The sequence below is a fragment of the Geotrypetes seraphini genome, chromosome 7 (assembly GCF_902459505.1).
Source record: "Geotrypetes seraphini chromosome 7, aGeoSer1.1, whole genome shotgun sequence".
NCBI classification, from domain to species: Eukaryota; Metazoa; Chordata; class Amphibia; order Gymnophiona; family Dermophiidae; genus Geotrypetes; species Geotrypetes seraphini.
In genome coordinates, this window is record NC_047090.1 from 54,147,961 (window position 1) to 54,167,573 (window position 19,613).

General features: G+C 45.9%; 1 protein-coding gene across 1 annotated transcript in view; it reads left to right on the top strand.

Moving 5' to 3' along the window:
* The window catches only part of TMTC1 (transmembrane O-mannosyltransferase targeting cadherins 1), a 364,529-nt gene that overhangs the window by 235,039 nt on the left and 109,877 nt on the right, over positions 1-19,613 (top strand). Inside the window, exons 13-14 of the mRNA XM_033953227.1 lie at positions 14,118-14,226; positions 16,257-16,359. Coding sequence (XP_033809118.1) covers positions 14,118-14,226; positions 16,257-16,359 — 212 coding nt within the window. The remainder of the gene's footprint in view (positions 1-14,117; positions 14,227-16,256; positions 16,360-19,613) is intronic.

The following is a 19,613-nucleotide window of genomic DNA, read 5'->3' on the forward strand; positions in this document are numbered from 1 at the left end:
TGAAGGCATGATAATTTAAAATAGTATTAATTGTAATGCTATTTTTTCCATTCATTTTTCATATACACATAGTATAATCTTAACAATACATAATGGTTAACCACAAAATTAAACAACACTTCTGTATTTGCAGGAGTAAGGGGCAGAGCTGGCTTGCAAATATGGAAAAATCGCAAATAACTTTTGGGCCAACTCTGACCCACCCCTTCCTCTCCACACCTTATATGGTGGTCTAGTAGTGAAGTGGGGGCAGGAGCGATCTTCCTACACTCCTGCCCTGTGCAGAGCTATCAATAAAAATGGCTGCCATGAATTCCCGCTGTAGCCATTTTTGTTGACTGCTCTGCACAGGGACGTAGGAAGATTTCTCCTGCCCTGCTTCATCGCTAGACCACCAGGTAAGGTGTGGAGAAGTTTGGGAGGTGGGATAGAAGCAGGTGTGGGTCAGGGTTTAGAAACTCGCAAACAATCGATCACGAGTCCTAACCCCGTAAATTTGGAGGGACAAGTGTACACTGTATGCTTCTGAACATTCATTTCTACCAGAATACCTGGCTTTGGTCACACATGCAGAACTCAGATAAATCCTATGCAAATACAAGACCACAATCTAAAAATACTAATACAGTGGAACCTTGGTTTACTAGCATAATTCGTTCCAGAAGCATGCTGGTAAACCAAATTACTCATATATCAAAGCGAGTTTCCTCATAGGAAGTAAGGGAAATTCACTTGATTGGTTCCACTTCCTCCTCCCCCCTGCCCCTGGCCGCCGACACTGCTCCACCCCACCCCACCACATCCCCAAAAGACCCCCCCAAGGCTTCCACATACTCCCCCTCGCAAACCGGCATCGGCCCCCCCTGCTTGCAAATGCTGCCCCCCACCCTCCTGTGAACCGGCATCGCCCCATCTCGCAAAGGGGGTAAGCAGCCAGGTGGATAAAGGGGAATCTATAGACATCATTTACCTTGACTTCCAAAAAGCCTTCGACAAGGTACCACATGAAAGACTGCTAAGGAAGCTATGGAACCACGGGGTGCAAGGGGAGGTCCACCGATGGATCAAAAACTGGCTGGCGGACAGGAAACAGAGGGTTGGAATAAAAGGCCATTACTCACACTGGCAATGGGTCACGAGCGGAGTTCCGCAGGGGTTGGTGCTGGGACCGCTCCTGTTCAATATATTTATTAACGACCTGGAGGCAGGAACAAAATGTGAGGTTATTAAATTTGCGGATGACACTAAACTATACAGCAGGGTCAAAACCATGGAGGACTGCGAAGACCTCCAAAAAGATCTGACAACGCTGGAAGAGTGGGCCAAAAAGTGGCAAATGAGCTTCAACATAGGGAAATGCAAAGTCATGCATGTAGGGAAAAAGAACCCGATGTTCACTTACAAAATGGGGGGATCACCGCTAGGGGTGAGTAACCTTGAAAGAGACCTGGGAGTGATGGTAGACACATCATTGAAGGCGTCAGCACAGTGCGCCACAGCCTCAAGGAAGGCGAACAGAATGTTGGGCATCATTAAGAAGGGTATCACGACCAGGACGAAGGAAGTAATCCTGCCACTGTATCGTGCAATGGTGCGCCCGCACCTGGAGTACTGCGTCCAGTACTGGTCACCGTACCTCAAGAAGGACATGGTGGTACTTGAGAGAGTCCAGAGAAGAGCAACTAAGCTAATAAAGAGTATGGAAGACCTCTCATATACTGACAGACTGAAGAAGTTGGGGCTTTTCTCCCTGGAAAAGCAGAGACTTAGAGGAGACATGATAGAAACCTTCAAGATCATGAAGGGCATAGAAAGAGTGGACAGGGACAGATTTTTCAAATTACGGGGAACCACAAGCACAAGGGGGCACTCGGAGAAATTGAAAGGGGAAAGGTTTAGAACAAACACCAGGAAGTTCTTTTTCACTCAGAGGGTGGTGGATACATGGAACGCGCTACCGGAGGATGTGATAAGCAGAAGCACACTACAGGGCTTCAAAGAGGGTCTGGACAGGTACCTGGAGGACAAAGGGATTGAGGGGTACAGATAGGAGTAGAGGTAGGTAATAGGGATAGAATTAGAGGATTAGAGGCAGTTACAAAATTAGTCATGGACACTGTTCAGGCAATTAGGCCTGATGGGCCACCGCGGGAGCGGACCGCTGGGCAGGATGGACCTCTGGTCTGACTCAGCGGAGGCAACTTCTTATGTTCTTAAACTGAAGCCTTACCCCCATTTGGCACCGGCACGCAGCACCAACCCTCTGGAGGTGCTGGTGCCCAAAGATCATGCTGCTTCCCGGACTGGGCCTTGAGCATCTGCGCATGCTCAAGGTCTTCTGGCTCCCGCCTCTCTCAGAGACTCTCGGAGAGAACGAGAGCCAGAAGGCAAATGCTCAAGGCCCAATCCAGCAAGCTGCATGATCTTCCAGCACCGGCACCTCCAGTGGGTTGGTGCTGTATGCTGGTGCCAGATGGGGGTAAGGCTTCAGTTTGGGCGGGCGTTCGCAAGGGGGGACGATGCCGGTTTGCGGGCGGGGGGACTCGCAAATCGAATCAACGATTTGTGAAAATGTTTTGCTCTTCTTGCAAAACACTCGCCAACCGAGGTTTGACTGTATATGCAAACAAAACCCTAAGATGCCAGACTCTATACACAGTACAACACCAGTTCAGCTTTCTTACATTTTTCTGCTTTCTTCTCAAAATCTATCTACTTTTCCATATTTTCCCTCCCCATCTATCCATATGTACCATCTCCTCCTTCTTTCTTCTCCCCTATTCCCATCTATCCATTGTGACCAGTCAGGCTCTGTGCCAGCCATGGTCCCCTTCAAGAACCCTAAGAAAGGCATGGTTAAGATTAAAAACACCACCCACAAACCTACTGTACATCATCAGGCCAGATTTACTGACTATACTAAAGAAGCCCTGTCAGAGAATGAACCTTTCCCAGAGGACTTGAGTGAGGAGGAAATGGAGACCCTACCCAGCAACAAAATGATAGTGTGCAATCCCAGAAACACAAGCCTTATAGTTTTCAGGAAAGCCACCAGGGAACCCAAGGGAATCTCAGGTTAGAACAGGTACACACCGGTTTGGGCAGAGCTCTCTGAAAAGATCAGGAAAGAGGGAAGGGTCTCTTTCTGGAGAAGGGAACACCAGCTTAGGTCAAGGTAATGACATGGAAATTGAAGAGGCTTCTCCAAGCCTGGGGGCAGAAGCCTTAATCTAAGAGGAGCCTATGGAGGTCCTGGAGCAGGTGTTGCCAGACACAGAGACTATGGAAGCAAGTTTAGCTGTGACAACTTACTAGTATTAAGCCTGCATAAAGTCTGTGTGTTTTTGCTGGTGAAAAACCTAAGAAGAAATATTTGTTTTTGAACAGGTTTTTTTGTGTGTGGATTATTTGGAGTAGTACTGTGTTGCCATTGCTGAGGCTGCAGCAATTGATTGAAGCAGGGAGCCAAGACTTTAGTAACTGTCACACCATTTAACCCCTGTGGGGGAAAGGCACCTTTTTGTGCTGTTTGAGAAAAGGGCTGAACTGCATGTTGCACTGCAAGGATTCCAGTGTTTTTGGATTTTTTTTTTCTATTGTGGCATTTGGCTTCTTCAAAGTAACAGGAACTGGGAATTGTTTGGGGGAGAAGTTTGCTGTGATCTTGGGTGGCTATTGTAGAAGCTGTGTTCAGCCAATGTGAAAAGCAAACTTCAACAGTTCTCCCATGGTTACTGGTGCTTTTGCAGCAAGATTGAAACCTTATATTGTGCTAGTGAAAGGACTGTTTGCCTGTTCTGTGAGAAAGCCAGAGCAAGTTTTAAAAAGTTTGTGTTTTGGAACGGCTCAGGCCTAGTAAAGGCCCAAACAAAATGAACTATTTTTGACTTACATTATTTCTCTAGTTTGTGTTTTTGCTGAACTTCATGAACTGCTATTTGGGATACCTTTTTGTTTCCTTTGAACTATGCTGAAATAAAGCTCTGCTTATTAATCCTGAAGGCCATTGATAGCCATTTTGTTTTTGCCTGGGTAAAGAATCTGCATTTGAAGTACATTGCCTGTAGGGCTTACTTCCGGTTTGAGCAGTGCATCTGTTGGAGTTTTTGTTTTGTTGCCCTCTAGGGGTGCTACTGAGTAGCTGCCATAACTCCCAGGGCAACACCATAAGAAGCATTTCTTCTCTTTCTTACCTTCCATATCCATCGCTATGTACCACCTCCTCCCTCTCTCTCCCCTTCCCCTCCATCCCTGTTCACAGTCTCCTTCCTCTGACTCCCTCTTCTATGGTCTGGCATCTTTCTCCTCTCCTTCCCACAGCCTGGCATCTCTCTCCTCTCCCATGGTCTGGCATCTCTCTCCCCTTTCCTGTGGTTCAACATCTCTCTCCATCCCTTTCCTGCAGTCTGGCATCTCACTCCTCTCCTTCCCACAGTCTGACATCTCTCTCACCCCCTCCTTTCTTTCCATTCCCTGGTCTGGCATCTCTCCCTTCTTCCATCACCCTTCTCTGGAATCTGACATCTCTTCCTTCCTTGAGTCATCTTTCCTCCCTCCCAGTGTAACATTTCTCCCTCCCTCCATTCTGTTAACTGCATATATAATTGGCAAATATTTGCTTGAGAGCTATTGACTAAAAGGCTTATTTGAATCTGTTTAGGACCTTTTTGAGACTTTGGGAAGTACCGTATTTTCACGCATATAACGCGCGCGTTATACACAATTTTACAAACCGTGCATAACCATGCGCGTTATACGTGTGAGCGCGTTTTACAATTTTTTTTTTTACATTCTGATCTGGCATTCCCCCTGCGAACCGGCATCCTCCCCTCCCCCCCCCACTCGCGTCACCCCCCCCTCCCCCGCTATCCTACATCCCCCCCAGCACCGCAAATACAACTCTTACCCGATTGGGCACTGGCACCAGCACCAATGCACAGCATGTGCCAGTGCCCGAAGATCCTCCCTCGTTGGTTTGGGCTGGGCTGGGCGGTGCGAGAGAGATCCTCCTTCTTCCTCTGCCGGGCGCAAATGCTCAAAGCCTAGTCCAGCCCGGCAGAGGAAGAAGGAGGATCTCTCTCGCACCGCCCGGCCCAGCCCAGCCCAAACCAACGAGGGAGGATCTTCGGGCACTGGCACTTGCTGTGCATTGGTGCTGGTGCCGGTGCCCAATCGGGTAAGAGTTGTATTTGCGGTGCTGCGGGGCATTTAGGATCGTGGGGGAGGGAGGGGTGACGCGAGCAGGGGGAGGAGGATGCCGGTTCGCAGGGGGAATGCCGGATCAGATTATCACGGATCAGAGGGAGAGAGGGGTGACGCGAGCGGGGGGGAGGATGCCGGTTCGGAGTAGGCAGGAGGAGGTTTTAGCATGCGCGGTATACGCGTGTGCGCACTATATTAACATTTTATTACATAAATTTGTGTTCCCCGCGCGGTATACCCGTGTGCGCGTTTTACACGGGTGCGCAGTATATGAGTGAAAATACGGTAGTAAGTGGGAGAGAGGCCTGGAAAACTATTAAGTCAGGCCAAGCGTGCTATGCTTCATAGGCGTGGGAATCCTCTCACCCTAACTGAAAAGCGCTCCTTGAGGAGAGACCTATGGCTGGTTTCAGCCTCTTAGTTTGAGATTTAACTTTTTGAGACTTTCTTAGAGATCATACTTCATAGGTGACCTTTGAAGTCAATTCCCTCCTGCCCACCCCAAGGCAGAGCTTTTTTGGCTCTTCAGCCAACCAGGAATAGGGCATTGCATTGGTAGGGTTTTTCTGTTCTTTTTGTCTTCCAGGTATAAGTACAGTGGTGCCTCGCATAACGGACGCCTCGCACAGCGAACGCTGCGCACAACGAACTTTATGTCTTGATCCGTACAACGAACTTCGTTTCACACAACGAAGTCGCCCGAGCTGCATCCTTCCGCGCAGGCACTGCGCTTAACTGCCCTCTCTCCGCCTGGTTCCCTCTTGCCCCCCCGACTCCCCGACACGATCGGGGCAAAAAGGAGCCCAAGCCCTCTTGCCCCGCCGATTCCCCAACTCCCCACACAATATCGGGCCAGGAGGGAGCCCAAGTCCTCCTGGCCACGGCGACCCCCTAACCCCACCCTGCACTACATTACGGGCAGGAGGGATCCCAGGCCCTCCTGCCCTCGACGCAAACCCCCCCTCCCCCCAACGACCGCCCCCCCCCAAGAACCTCCGACCGCCCCCCCAGCCGACCCGCGACCCCCCTGGCAGACCCCCACGACACCCCCAACCCCCTTCCCCGTACCTTTCTGTAGTTGGCCGGACAGACGGGAGCCAAACCCGCCTGTCCGGCAGGCAGCCAACGACGGAATGAGGCCGGATTGGCCCATCCGTCCCAAAGCTCCGCCTACTGGTGGGGCCTAAGACGCCTGGGCCAATCAGAATAGGCCCGGGAGCCTTAGGTCCCTCCTGGGGGCGGGGCCTGAGGCACATGGGCCCAACCCGACCATGTGCCTCAGGCCCTGCCCCCAGGAGGGACCTAAGGCTCCCGGGCCTATTCTGATTGGCCCAGGCGCCTTAGGCCCCACCAGTAGGCGGAGCTTTGGGACGGATGGGCCAATCCGGCCTCATTCCGTCGATGGCTGCCTGCCGGACAGGCGGGTTTGGCTCCCGTCTGTCCGGCCAACTACAGAAAGGTACGGGGAAGGGGGTTGGGGGTGTCGTGGGGGTCGGCCAGGGGGGTCGCGGGTCGGCTGGGGGGGCGGTCGGAGGTTCTTGGGGGGGGCGGTCGTTGGGGGGAGGGGGGGTTTGCGTCGAGGGCAGGAGGGCCTGGGATCCCTCCTGCCCGTAATGTAGTGCAGGGTGGGGTTAGGGGGTCGCCGTGGCCAGGAGGACTTGGGCTCCCTCCTGGCCCGATATTGTCGGGGAGTTGGGGAATCGGCGGGGCAAGAGGGCTTGGGCTCCCTTTTGCCCCGATCGTGTCGGGGAGTCGGGGGGGCAAGAGGGCTTGAGCTCCCTTTTGCCCCGATCGTGTCGGGGAGTCGGGGGGGCAAGAGGGCTTGAGCTCCCTCTTGCCCCGATCGTGTCGGGGAGTCGGGGGGGCAAGAGGGCTTGAGCTCCCTCTTGCCCCGATCGTGTCGGGGAGTCGGGGGGGCAAGAGGGCTTGAGCTCCCTCTTGCCCCGATCGTGTCGGGGAGTCGGGGGGGGCAAGAGGGCTTGAGCTCCCTCTTGCCCCGATCGTGTCGGGGGTGCCAGGGACCACACGGAGTCACCCACCGTACCACCCGATTCGGGTAAGCGCAGGTATCGGTGGGTGGCTTATTTGCGGGGGGGTGCCTTATTTTACATTTTTTTCTAAAAAGGGGGGGCTGTCTTATTTGATGGCCCTGCCTTATCATCGGGGAAACACGGTAGAAAAAAAAAAAAAAATGAACAGTTAAGTCCCAGTTTTTGCCGCTGAGACTCTGCCCTCTCACTGTAAAATTAGACTCTACTTAGTCTGTCTTTAAATTTAAAAAATGTGTGTTGTTTTAAAAAACAATTATGTTTTTAGATGTATCTAAATAAAAATAATAACCAAAAATTTATCTTTTTTTATGTCATCTTAGCATATTTTATGCTACAGAACGAATTATTTTTTTTAACATGTATTGTTATGGGAAAACGCGTTTCACATAACGAACTTTTCGCATAACAAACTTGCTCCTGGAACGAATTAAGTTCGTTGTGTGAGGCACCACTGTACTTCTGTAACCACAGTATGGCTGAGAAACATTGTGTCACCAAAGCTGCTGCTCAGGTTACAGCTTCTGTCTCTGTGCAAACAAAAAATGTTACCCAGGCAGAGGGAGTGGTTCCATGTGTAAGCTGTCTTCAGCTTGAATCCCTCATGAAGGAAATAAAGGAACTTTGAGAGGGGAGGTGGCAAGACTGAGAAGCAAGTTTCAAGTTTATTTAAAATGTCTTATACTGCCCAATCAGCCTTCTAGGCGGTGTACAAATTTGTAAAAACAAAGGACAAACTTTAGCTAAAATACAAGTTTGAAGTGACAATACATCACCAAACTATAACTATAAAAACTATTAAAAACACAGACAAACAAGAAAATAAGGTAAAAGGTAAGAACTACTTTAGGCAAAGTAAAAGAAAACAATTAAGTAAAAAACAATAGTATTTTCACTCAATTGCCCTTAAAAGGACAGCTAGGCCTCAAAGGCATCAAGGAAGAGAAATGTGTTTAGCTTTGTCTTAAAGTTATTAAGATTTGATTCTTCGCATAAATAATTTGGAATACTATTCCAAAGAGAGGGGGCAGTGACAGAGAAGATGGTAGATCTCATTGTATATATAAACTTCAGTGACGGTATAGAGAAAAGCAGTTCTGTGGTTTTTGTTTAGCCTTTACTGACTAGTAGTCCAAAACAGTGTATGGGCTAAATAAAACAATGGAAATCAAAGTAAAATTGTCCACCTAATTGAACAGAATCTAATGCCTTGCAGTGGTGTAGCAAGAGTTTTTGGAAGGCCAACAATTATTATGGGTAGGCACTAGGCAACCTAATTCTGCTGTCTCCCTTCTCTTTACTTAGGGTTACCAGATGTCCTGCTTTATCCAGACATGTCCTCTTTTTAGAGGACTGTCCAGGTGTTTGGATTAATTTTGAAAACCTTGCAGCTTGTCTCCCCAACTCTGCATGAGCTCAAGGCCACATCTGGAGGTCCTTCGAGCACACACATGCTTGGAGGCCTTCCAGACATTGCCCTGAGCTCAGGGAAGGAGAGGGGATGAGGTTTGTATGGGGGCAGGGCTGATTGAGGTGGTGCTATGTGTTCTCTTATTTTACTACTACAAATATGGCATCTTTACTTCTACTGGGATGGGAAAATGAGTCCCAGCCAGGGCAGGATTAATTCGTTGAGGGCCCCTAGGCACACAAATACACTGGGCCACCTGCCTGCCCCACCCCACCATGCGTAAGGTGACCATACGTCCCGTTTTGAACAGGACGGTCCCGTTTTCAGACCTCCTGTCCTGTTGTCCCCACAGACAGCTTCGGGATGCCAAAATGTCCCGTTTTCAGGGACAGCGTCCCGAAGCTGTGCTCGGGGACAACAGGACAGGCGATCACTTCCTGTCCCTCCCTGCCGCAAAAAAAAAAAGCCTCCCCATCTTTCCCCCTGTCTGCTGCTCTTACTGCCCTGCCACTACAGCTGCTAAACCCAACAGGAAGTCTTCTTTCCGACATCTATTCTGGCGTCGGAGAGGTCATTCTGGGCCAGCCAATTGCTGCCTGGCTGGCCCAGAACGTCCTCTCCGACGCCAGAATTGACGTTGGAAAGAAGACTTCCTGTCGGGTTTAGCAGCTGTAGCAGCAGGGCAGTAAGAGCAACAGACAGGGAGAAAGATGGGGAGGCTTTTTTTTTTTTGCGGCAGGGAGGTAAGGAGATAGGTAGGCAGGCAAGCAGGCTGGCTTTGGCCAGGGAGGGAGGGAGGTAGACAGGCAGGCAGGCTGGCTTGGGGGGTGGAGGTGGGACAAAGTGTGGAAGGCAGTGAGAGGGACATAGGAAGAAGGCACTTGGGGCACTAAAAACATGGGAAGGAGGCACTGGGGGCACTAAAGACATGGGTAGGGGCACTAAGGACTTGGGAAGGAAGCACTGGGGGCACTAAAGACATGGGAAGGGGCACTAAGGACTTGGGAAGGAGGCACTGGGGGCACTAAAGACATGGGAAGGAGGCACTGGGGGCACTAAAGACATGGGAAGGGGCACTAATGACTTGGGAAGTTGGCACTGGGAGCACTAAAGACATGGGAAGGAGGCACTGGGGGCACTAAGGACACAGGATGGAGGCACTGGGGGCACTGAGGACAAGGGAAGGAAGGAGGGAGGGAATAGAAAGGGACAATTGGGCCTGAGTGCAGAAAGAAAGAAACAAAAGAAAGGATACACAGACAGAAGGAAACGCAACCAAAGACTCATGAAATCACAAGACAACAAAGGTAGGTTAAATGATTTTATTTTTAATTTAGTGATCAAAACGTATCAGTTTTGAGAATTTATAACTGCTGTCTATATTTTGCACTATATTTGTCTATTTTTCTTTAGTTACTGAGGTGACATTTCATATTTGAAAGTCATTTGCCTTGACATCTTTGAAACCCCCCCAATTATAAATGATAATTAACATTTTCTCTGCAAATGGTGTGCTTTGTAATTTTTTAAAATTTTATGGTTACCATTATGAATTAATAAGATATGTGTACATGAAAAATGAATGTAAGAAATTGGGGGCAGGATTGGGGGTGGGGCTAGGGCGGGGTTGGGGTGGGATTGGGGCGGGACTGACAATTAATAGATGTCCCCTTTTGATGAAAAAAATAAATGGTCATGTTAACCATGTGCCCAGGCGGAAACAGGAAGCTGCGTCAAAGGGAAGCTTTGGGCAAGCAGCACCACTTGCACAATTACAGTTCCCGTTGCCTTTCTTACCCGCGTTGCTTGCTTGTCTTACTTTCTGTTGATGGGGGGAGCTGTGTTGCCGATTGGGGGGGCCCGCATTGCCGATCGATGCTAGAGGGGCCCATCACCGTTTGGAAAAAACAATGTTGATGCCCTCCTTCAGCGGGCCCCCCTGACCATTTCGGGCCCTAGGCACGTGCCTACTTGGCCTATTGGTTAATCTTGCCCTGGTCCCAGCGAGTTCTTTTCCTGTCCCTGCCCTATTCCTGCAAGCTCTGTCCTCATCTGCACAAGTCTCAAACACTTTAAAATCATAAGTGTTTGAGGCTTGTGCAGTTAAGGCAGAGCTTACAAGAATAAGACAGAGACTTCAACACTAATGGAAGTGGTTAACTTCACTTCCATTTTAAATCAGCCTGGGTACTGCTAATATTCAGTGCTGTATCTGAATAACTAACTGGGTATAATTAGGGCAGCATTTTGTGCAGTCCTTCTTGCTACAGAAGGAAATTAAGAACATTTAAGCCATACTTTGATTTTCTCTCATTTAGACTGCTGGTACAGTCCCCTCATTCTCAGTACATTGGATTAATGTAATATTCTCTATCGATTTCTAAAAAAATGTAAAAAGGCTGCAGATCATTCAAAATACTGCGGTATGACTGATTTTTGGATTGAAAAGATCAGATCACATGTCACAGTATTATTATAGACTTTGTTGGTTGACAATAGAGGCTAGAATAGTTTTCAAATTTGGTTGTGTATCTTTTAAGGTCTTGAATGGACTTTTACCCAGCTATCTTTTAGATTGCTTCAGTTTTGCTACTAGAGAACACTTCGTGTGATACGACACTTTGATTTTCCATCTGTAAAGAGATGTGTTTATAAACAATTTCTTAGTAAAACTTTGGTATATTTGGCAGCTATGTGGGACAAACAAATTAGTATATATATATATATATCAACCTCTTTACCTAGTATTTAGAAAATCGCTGAAAACCCATTTGTTTGGTAAATATTTTGATTCATTTGTTATGATCATACTATATATGGTTAGCTGTTAACCGCACTGAACCGCAAGGTAGCTGCAGTATATAAGAATGTATGTAATGTAATACCTAGGTATCTGCAGTGCCTAGACAATTTCTGGATCTATCCCTAGACAGCCCCAGAACTATCTGGAGAATGGCATGACAATCAGCAGATATTTAAGGTCGCTCTCCAGTTGAATTCTGCTGAATATCTGCTCCTGAACTGCACAGCATGATTTAACCTGGCAGGTGCCTCTCCTACTGGGTTAAAGCATTCTGAATATGTACTTAGAAATTTTTTTTAAACTGTATTAAAACTCGAACACTGTTTTTTTAAACACAGTATTAATACATTGACCTGTAAATAGAAATGTTGAAGAACTTGTGCAGGCCTAACTATTTATGTTTAAATCATATTTATTGAATTTCACAATAGTAACATTACAGTCAAATAAAAAGATATAAAACTCCAGTAAAACAATAACCAACAACCCATCTAAACCTCTAGAACCCCCACCACCCTCCCTCCCTCCACCCACCCACTCCCAGGAGCAGCAGCATCAATATAAAGCAGTATAAAACAATCTAGCTATCAACTATACCAAATTTTTCCCTAAAATATGGAGTCAAAGTAATATAAAAGGGAGTCCAACATTGTACGAAAAGATGACCTAAGCGAGAGTCCAAATCAAGAATATCTCTACGCTCTAAGAGGGCTTCTTGTATCATAAAGGATCTCCATTGAGAGAGTGTAGGCGGGTGCGATGAAATCCATCAGGCCAAGATACTCTTCCGTCCCAGCATAATAGCCCTGCGAAAGAAACCTTACAGCCAGGCCTTAAAGGATGGGGTCATGCATTCAAAGTAAAAAGAAAGTTAGGATGTAATCACCAAACACAGTTCCAAAGGCCCGCTACATAAGTCAAGAGTTGCATCCAAAATGTAGAAATGTAAGGACAAGTCCAAAACATGTGTCCCAATGTAGCAGGTGCATGAAAACATTTGATACAATGATCACTTCCACAAATTATCTTGTAAACTCGATTCAACGTGCAATAAGCTCTTAACAGAAATTTATAATTTCGTTCCACCCAGGCGTATCCCTTGACAAATTATTTCAGGTGTGATAGGGACCTGTAGATCCAGTGCCCACTTCTGGGCAAGTTCCACAAAATCCAACTCTCCCGCCATTTCCTGAAGATATTTATGATGGAATTTCAACGAGATAGGAACTTGAGCAGTGAGACACAACGCCTCTGACATCTTTTCCTGCATTTCCTCAGTTAAAACAGAAGATGGTAATTGAGTTAAATAATGGTGCAACTGTCTGTAGGCATACCAATCTGCAGCTGGTGAATTGTGGATCCTCTGTAATCCGCAAAGTCAAATGGTATGCCCTCAGAGGACACCACCTGAGATACATAAATAAGTCCTTTGCGGGCCCAATTCGCAAAAGAGGATTGATGCAGACTGGGAACAAAATCTGCATTGCCCACCAATGGCAAACAAGGGGTAGCAGATGGCAATATATGTAACATCTTACAAAGTCTTTTCCAAGACCACCGCATCACAGGCAAAAACAAATCTGCCTGCAATTGCGGTGAATTCGGCAGCTTCCTAGTATGTAACAAATAACTAAAATGATAAGGGTGATAAGGAGCACATTCAAGCTCTGGCAGGGAAAAATGTGCAGTATTACAAAACCAATCATTAATGTGTCTTAATTGACAAGCCACATTAAACCTAGCAATACTCAACAATCCCAGACCTCCCTGATCTTTAGGTAACATCAAAATAGAAATAGGTATATACGTGCATGCCTCTCCTTCCACAAAAATGCAGACAGGGAAGCAACATGATGAGCTAAATGTCGAGTAGACAACGTAAGTGGAAGCATTTGGAACAAGTAAAGCCACTGGGGCATCACCAGCATATTATAAAGAGCTATTCTTCCCAATAAAGAAAGAGAATATTCCCGTCATGCCTTCAATTTTGCATTAGTGCACTCTAACAAAGGAAGTACATTCAGATGGTATAATTGGGTCATATCTTGTGGTATCTTAACCCCTAAATATACTAAGTACTGTTCTGCCCACTGTAAGGGAAACTTCCCCACCCACCCCTCCCTAACGGAGGACTCCGTAGGGAGCACCATAGACTTTTGCATATTTAAAGTCAGGCCAGAATAGAGATGAAATTCATCTAGTATCTCTAAAGCTCTCCATAGAGAACGTTGAGGGCTCACCAGAGTGAGCATGAGATCATCAGCAAAAGCCAATACTCAAAGTTGTGAGTTGCCCTCTGGTAAGCCCTCAAAGCTCATCATCTTTCTGAAGCGTGCAGAGCAGTGGGTCCAAATACAAAACCAATGAGCTGTGAAAATCCTTGCTACAGAAGGACAAATTTGAGGAAACAAAGTTTTACAAATAACCATGAAACACAGTTCTTTATACTATTCCACAGTTTTGCATAGAAGGCAATGACATTCTACATCATTTCTAGAGATCCCTGTTACAGTTTAGGAATCCAAGTCCAGAGTTAATTATTCATTCTTTGAGAAAAAACAAGATGTGTGCAAAGTAGTCTAGCCAATGCACTTCACCAGTAGCTGACCTTATATATTAATAATCTTTTATCCTTCTACCCCCTGGCCTGTAGGTCCCAAGGGAAGAAGGATGAAGCTGTATTACTCTTGACAGAGTCTGTAAAATTTGGTCCACAATTTGCAGATGCTTATTCAAGCCTTGCCTCGCTATTGGCTGAACAGGTAACCAATAGTATTTTAGCTCATGATATGCATGTGTTGACATTACTTTTCATTTTGCCTGATTCACAGTTTAGTGCAAGATCTCGCTTACATATACAACTTAGAGCATCAGATTTACTCAAAGGTGCTACCATCTTAGTAGGTCCCATTGCAAAAAAATGGAATCTATAGAAAATAATACTTTAATGCAGGGCTGCTCAATTCCGATCCTTGAGATCTACAGGCAAGCTAGGTTTTCAGGATATCCACAATGAACATGCATGAGAGAGATTTGCATACCAAGAAGGCAGTGCAGGCAAATCTCTCTCATGCATATTCATTGTGGATATCCTGAAAACCTGGCCTGCCTGTAGATCTCAAGGAGAGGAAGGACCAAAGCTTGAGATCTCAAAAATTACTGGATCTGTGACCACTAAGAGGCGTAAGGTATTGGTAGTTGGTGATTCCCTTCTGAGGGGTACAGAAGCGTCCATCTGCAGACCAGACATGATGTCACGAGAGGTATGCTGTCTACCTGATGCCAAAATCTAAGATGTTATGAAGAGCTTGCCAAGGCTCATCAAGCCTGATGACTACTATTCAGTGCTGCTCATCCACATTTGCACTAAAGATACTGCCAGGCACCTCTGTGAATGTGTCAAAAGTAACTTTGTGGCTCTGGGAGAGAAGGTGAAGCAGTCAGGTGTGCAGGTGGTATTTTCATCCATCCTCCCTGTCGAGGGTAAAGGCCAGTGCAGAGAAGCTCTCATCCTGGAGATGAATGTGTGGCTACATGGATGGTGTTACCGAGAGTGTTTTGGCTTCCTGGACCATGGGATGATTTTCCAAGGTCTGCTGAGGAGTGATGGTGTGCATCTATCAAAGAAGTGAAGAAGTGTCTTTACCAGCAGGCTGGCTAATCTACTAAAGACGGCTTAAAACTAGAAGTGATGGGGCAGGGTGATCAAAGCTCCCGGGTGAGTATAAGCTCTCGGGTAAGTAAATCACTGAATACCTCTACACGGATGGGGAAAGGGGGTAATGTCTGGAAAGCAGTATAAATTAATGCTCAAAGTATGGGAAACAAGATTCTGGATCTAGAAGCTGTGATGGAAGAAGAGGAATTGGATATAGTGGCGATTACGGAGACATGGTTCACGGAGAACCATGACTGGGATGTACTTATATCAGGTTATAATCTGTTCAGGAAAGACAGGGTAGGAAGAAAAGGAGGGACGTCAGTCAGAGAAAGGGCGGGACCGCCGGAAGAAGAAGCAGCGCAGACGCAGGGCTCACAGAAGGGCCGGGACCGCCGGAAGAGGAAGCATTTCAGAACAGGGCTCACAGAAGGGCCGGGACCGCCGGCAGAGGAAGCAGCAGGAGAACGGTAGGAGCTTCTCCATGATGGGGGGGGTGGGGAGGCTGTGGGGGTGTGAGCGGTCCGTCGGGGTGGGGGTGTAAGCGGTCCTGCGGGGGGGGGGGTGAATCGGACGTCGGGGGGGGTGCGAGCGGTCCTGCAGGGTGAATCGGATGTCGGGGGGGGGGGAACTATGTAAAAAAAACATTGTAAAACGCGCTCACGCGTATAACGCGCAAGGTTATGTACGGTTTGTAAAAATCGTGTATAACGCGCGCATTATATGCATGAAAATACGGTACTCTTTTTGGGGAAAAAAAAGAGGCATGGCTTTGACAATAGTTGTGACCTAATCCAATCCAGGAATGGCCTCAACAAAGATGAAGGTAAAGGTAGTTTTGTTGAGCAAGATGCATATATTTACACACATACAAGGTGAGAAATTTTCAGACAGCTAATGTACTCATATAATAGCAATTATCAGAAGTTGATGATTTTGAAGATGGCTCTCTTTATAATCTTCTGTATGAATCTAAGCCAAACTAGTCCTCTTGGAAACAATGATGACTTTCTTTTCATGAAAAATATATGCTCATCTTTATCAATGTGTAGAGCTAAGTTTTTTAAAAAATTATTTTTCTTTAAGCTATGAACACCCAAATAACACCCATTCCCTTGTTTCCCTCCCCCAAAGGAAAGTTTTAATGAAGCTGAAGAAGTTTATCATAATGGCATAGAAAACTGTCCTGAGAACCCTGACTTACATAACAACTATGGTGTGTTCTTAGTTGATACTGGTGAGTTGCATGACTGCTATGTTGAGAATGAAGGACTCTTAAGTTTTCAAATGAATTAAGCCTCAGTTTCACTTAGTATGCCAGGACTGTCGAAGAAAAATCAACTTTGGAAAAGTTAATGTATTATGCAATATATTCTAATCAAGAAAATATAGAAGCAAAAAAAATACATATCTGTCAGAACAAAGACAGGACCATAATGCGAACATCACCATTGTTGTGTCATTTTTTTCACATATGATAAAGGTATAGAAGGTCAACTCTACAAGCTTTAAAAATATTGGAGCAAATTACTGTATTGTCCAAACTTATGTCATTGTTTATATTCCTGTACCTCTAAACTACACCTGTCATCATTCATCATTTGTGTGCAGTGCTGTCCCAGAACAATTGCTTAGCATTCCAAAAAGCTAATCAGTTGTGCAAAATTTGAATGTCTTAAAATATAAAGTGTGTCTATTAATCATTCTGCTGCTTCTGTAGTGATTTGGTCTCAGGTTTAAGTTGCTATTCCAAATACTCCATCCCAGGAATGCATGCATACCAAAATCAAGTCATTTTAAAAATGTGTAGGCTTTTTTGATTTTCTGTTGACAAAAATTGTGACTATTAGCACACAGGAACATTAGCCACAGTGTTTCAATCTTGTAAATTAAAAAAAAATAAAAATCTGCAAGTCAAATTTCAACAAACCATGTAAGCATGCAAACTATCTAAGCATGGATTCTCAACTTGTTCCTCGGAGCACACCCACTCATTCAGGTTTTCAGGATATCCACAATGAATATTCATGAAATAGATCTGCATGCAATTCTTCCTTGGTATGCTCCAAGGACTGGGTTGAGATCATATTTCTGTAGTTAGATGGACTGTCAAGGCAAACAGAATGTTGGGAATGATTAAGAAGGGGATAACGAACAGGTCGGAAAGGGTTGTCATGCCGCTGTACCGGGCCATGGGTGCGCCCTCACCTAGAGTACTGTGTCCAGCACTGGTCGCCATACATGAAGAAAGACACGGTACTACTTGACAGGGTCCAGAGAAGAGCAACTAAAATGGTAAAGGGGCTAGAGGAGTTGCCGTACAGTGAGAGATTAGAGAAACTGGGCCTCTTCTGCCTTGAAAAGAGGAGACTGAGAGGGGACATGATAGAAATATTTAAGATATTGAAGGGAATAGACTTAGTAGATAAAGACAGGTTGTTTACCCTCTCCAAGGTAGAGAGAACGAGAAGGTGTTCTCTAAAGTTGAAAGGGGATAGATTCCGTACAAATGTGAGGAAGTTCTTCACCCAGAGAGTGGTAGAAAACTGGAACGCTCTTCCGGAGGCTGTTAAAAGGGAAAACACCCTCTAGGGATTCAAGACAAAGTTGGACGGGTTCCTGTTCAACCAGTACGTAAGCAGGTAGGGCTTGTGTCGCCGCGGGAGCAGACTGCTGGGCATGATGGACCACTGGTCTGACCCAGCAGCGGCAAATTCTTATGTTCTTGTAGATGCTCTGGCTATATGGTTATTAAAATTGAAGTTGCACTGAACCCTCTTCTCATTCTATTATTTATCTTACATTTGATTTTCAGTTTTCTGTTCTTAAAAGAAGGTATAAGGTGTGTAGCATCATCTAGTGCAGTGGTTCCCAACCCTGTCCTGGAGGACCATCAGGCCAATCGGGTTTTCAGGCTAGCCCCAATGAATATGCATGAAAGAGATTTGCATATAATGGAAGTGACAAGCATGCAGATCTGTTCTATGCATATTCATTAGCACTAGCCTGAAAACCCAATTGGCCTGGTGGTCCTCCAGGACAGGGTTCGGAACCACTGATCTATTGGGTATTAACATCTAAATTTCAGAAGTAAATGAACCTTTCCATGACTTAAAACAAACGCGTATGTGCTCAAGTTAACTGCACAATAATTGAAAAGCAAAGGGATTAATTTATAGCATTTTGTTTGTTTAAATTGTACATTGGTGTAATATAAAATTTGTAAAATAAATAAGTTCCCTTTGCTCAAAGCAATAATGAAATTTCCATACGTGGAATTACTCTAATCAGTTTGTATAATGTAAGTGATATTGTTCACATGACCGCTTTAACCAGCTATGGGGCCCCTGGGCAAACTTTTGTGGATGCCTCCTCAAGTCCAGTATTGTAGGTGTCTTACCCCCTTATAGCCAAGCCGCTACCCTGCCAAAAAAGGCAATACAAAAGCATGGAGCAGCTGTCTAGGTTGTACTGCTGATAGCTACCTCTGCCAGTGTATGTCAGTAAAAGAGATTAGGTACTTACCCTGGTAACCTCTTTTCCAGTAGATAGGTGAGACATTTTAGACAGATGGATTATTTCCCCATAGCCACATGCTGCTGCAGAAGGAATCCATTCTGGATTTTTCACTGTGCATCTTCTGTACTTCACTGGGTTCTTTAGCTCCACCTGCAGTTAGTACTCAGACACTGAGAGCCACCCAATACACGTGAAGTAGAGGGACCTGTAGCAACAAGCTTAAACAAACTGTTCTGCTCAAAAATTAACTCAACAGTAATGGTAACCGCCAACACACAGTATACAAATTATTTCCAGCCCCCAAGGGCTGACAGGCATCCAAGAATCTGCTTGGAGAAGCATAAACAGACTAGGCAGGCACAGTAAGGACTGGGTGGGGGTCTTGAATGTCTCACCTATCTATTGGAAAAGAGCTTACCAAGTTAAGTACATAAATCTCTTTTTCCAGTGTAATAGGTGAGACATTCTAGACCAGGGATGCCCAAAAGGTTGATCGTGATCAACCGGTAGATCGCAAAAGGCAAAGACCGGTATTTTAGCTCATAGAGACTCTACCTTATTGTTCATTTCCAGTGTGTTCTCTCTGGTAGACTCAATTCCCTCTCTTATGTGTAGGGTAATACCCCCACCCTTTTGTCCTACTCTGTCTCTGCGGTATAGCTTGTATTCTGGTAGTACAGTGTCTCAGACATTGTCCTCATTCTACCATGTTTCTATGATGCCGATGATGTCTAGGTTATCTTTTTGTGCCATAGCTTCCAATTTCCCCATTTTATTCCATAGGCTCCTTGCGTTTGTGTACATACATTTAAGTTTGTGGCCTGTTACTTTCTTCCTCCTTCTGTCTCCCTCGCTTCCATCCCTTTCGATCCATCGGGATTTCAACTTGCCTATGATGTCCTCTAGGTATACCGTTTCGCGAACCATCGACTCTTGGTCGACTGTCGGCTTTCCCCTTCTTCTTAGTTTAAA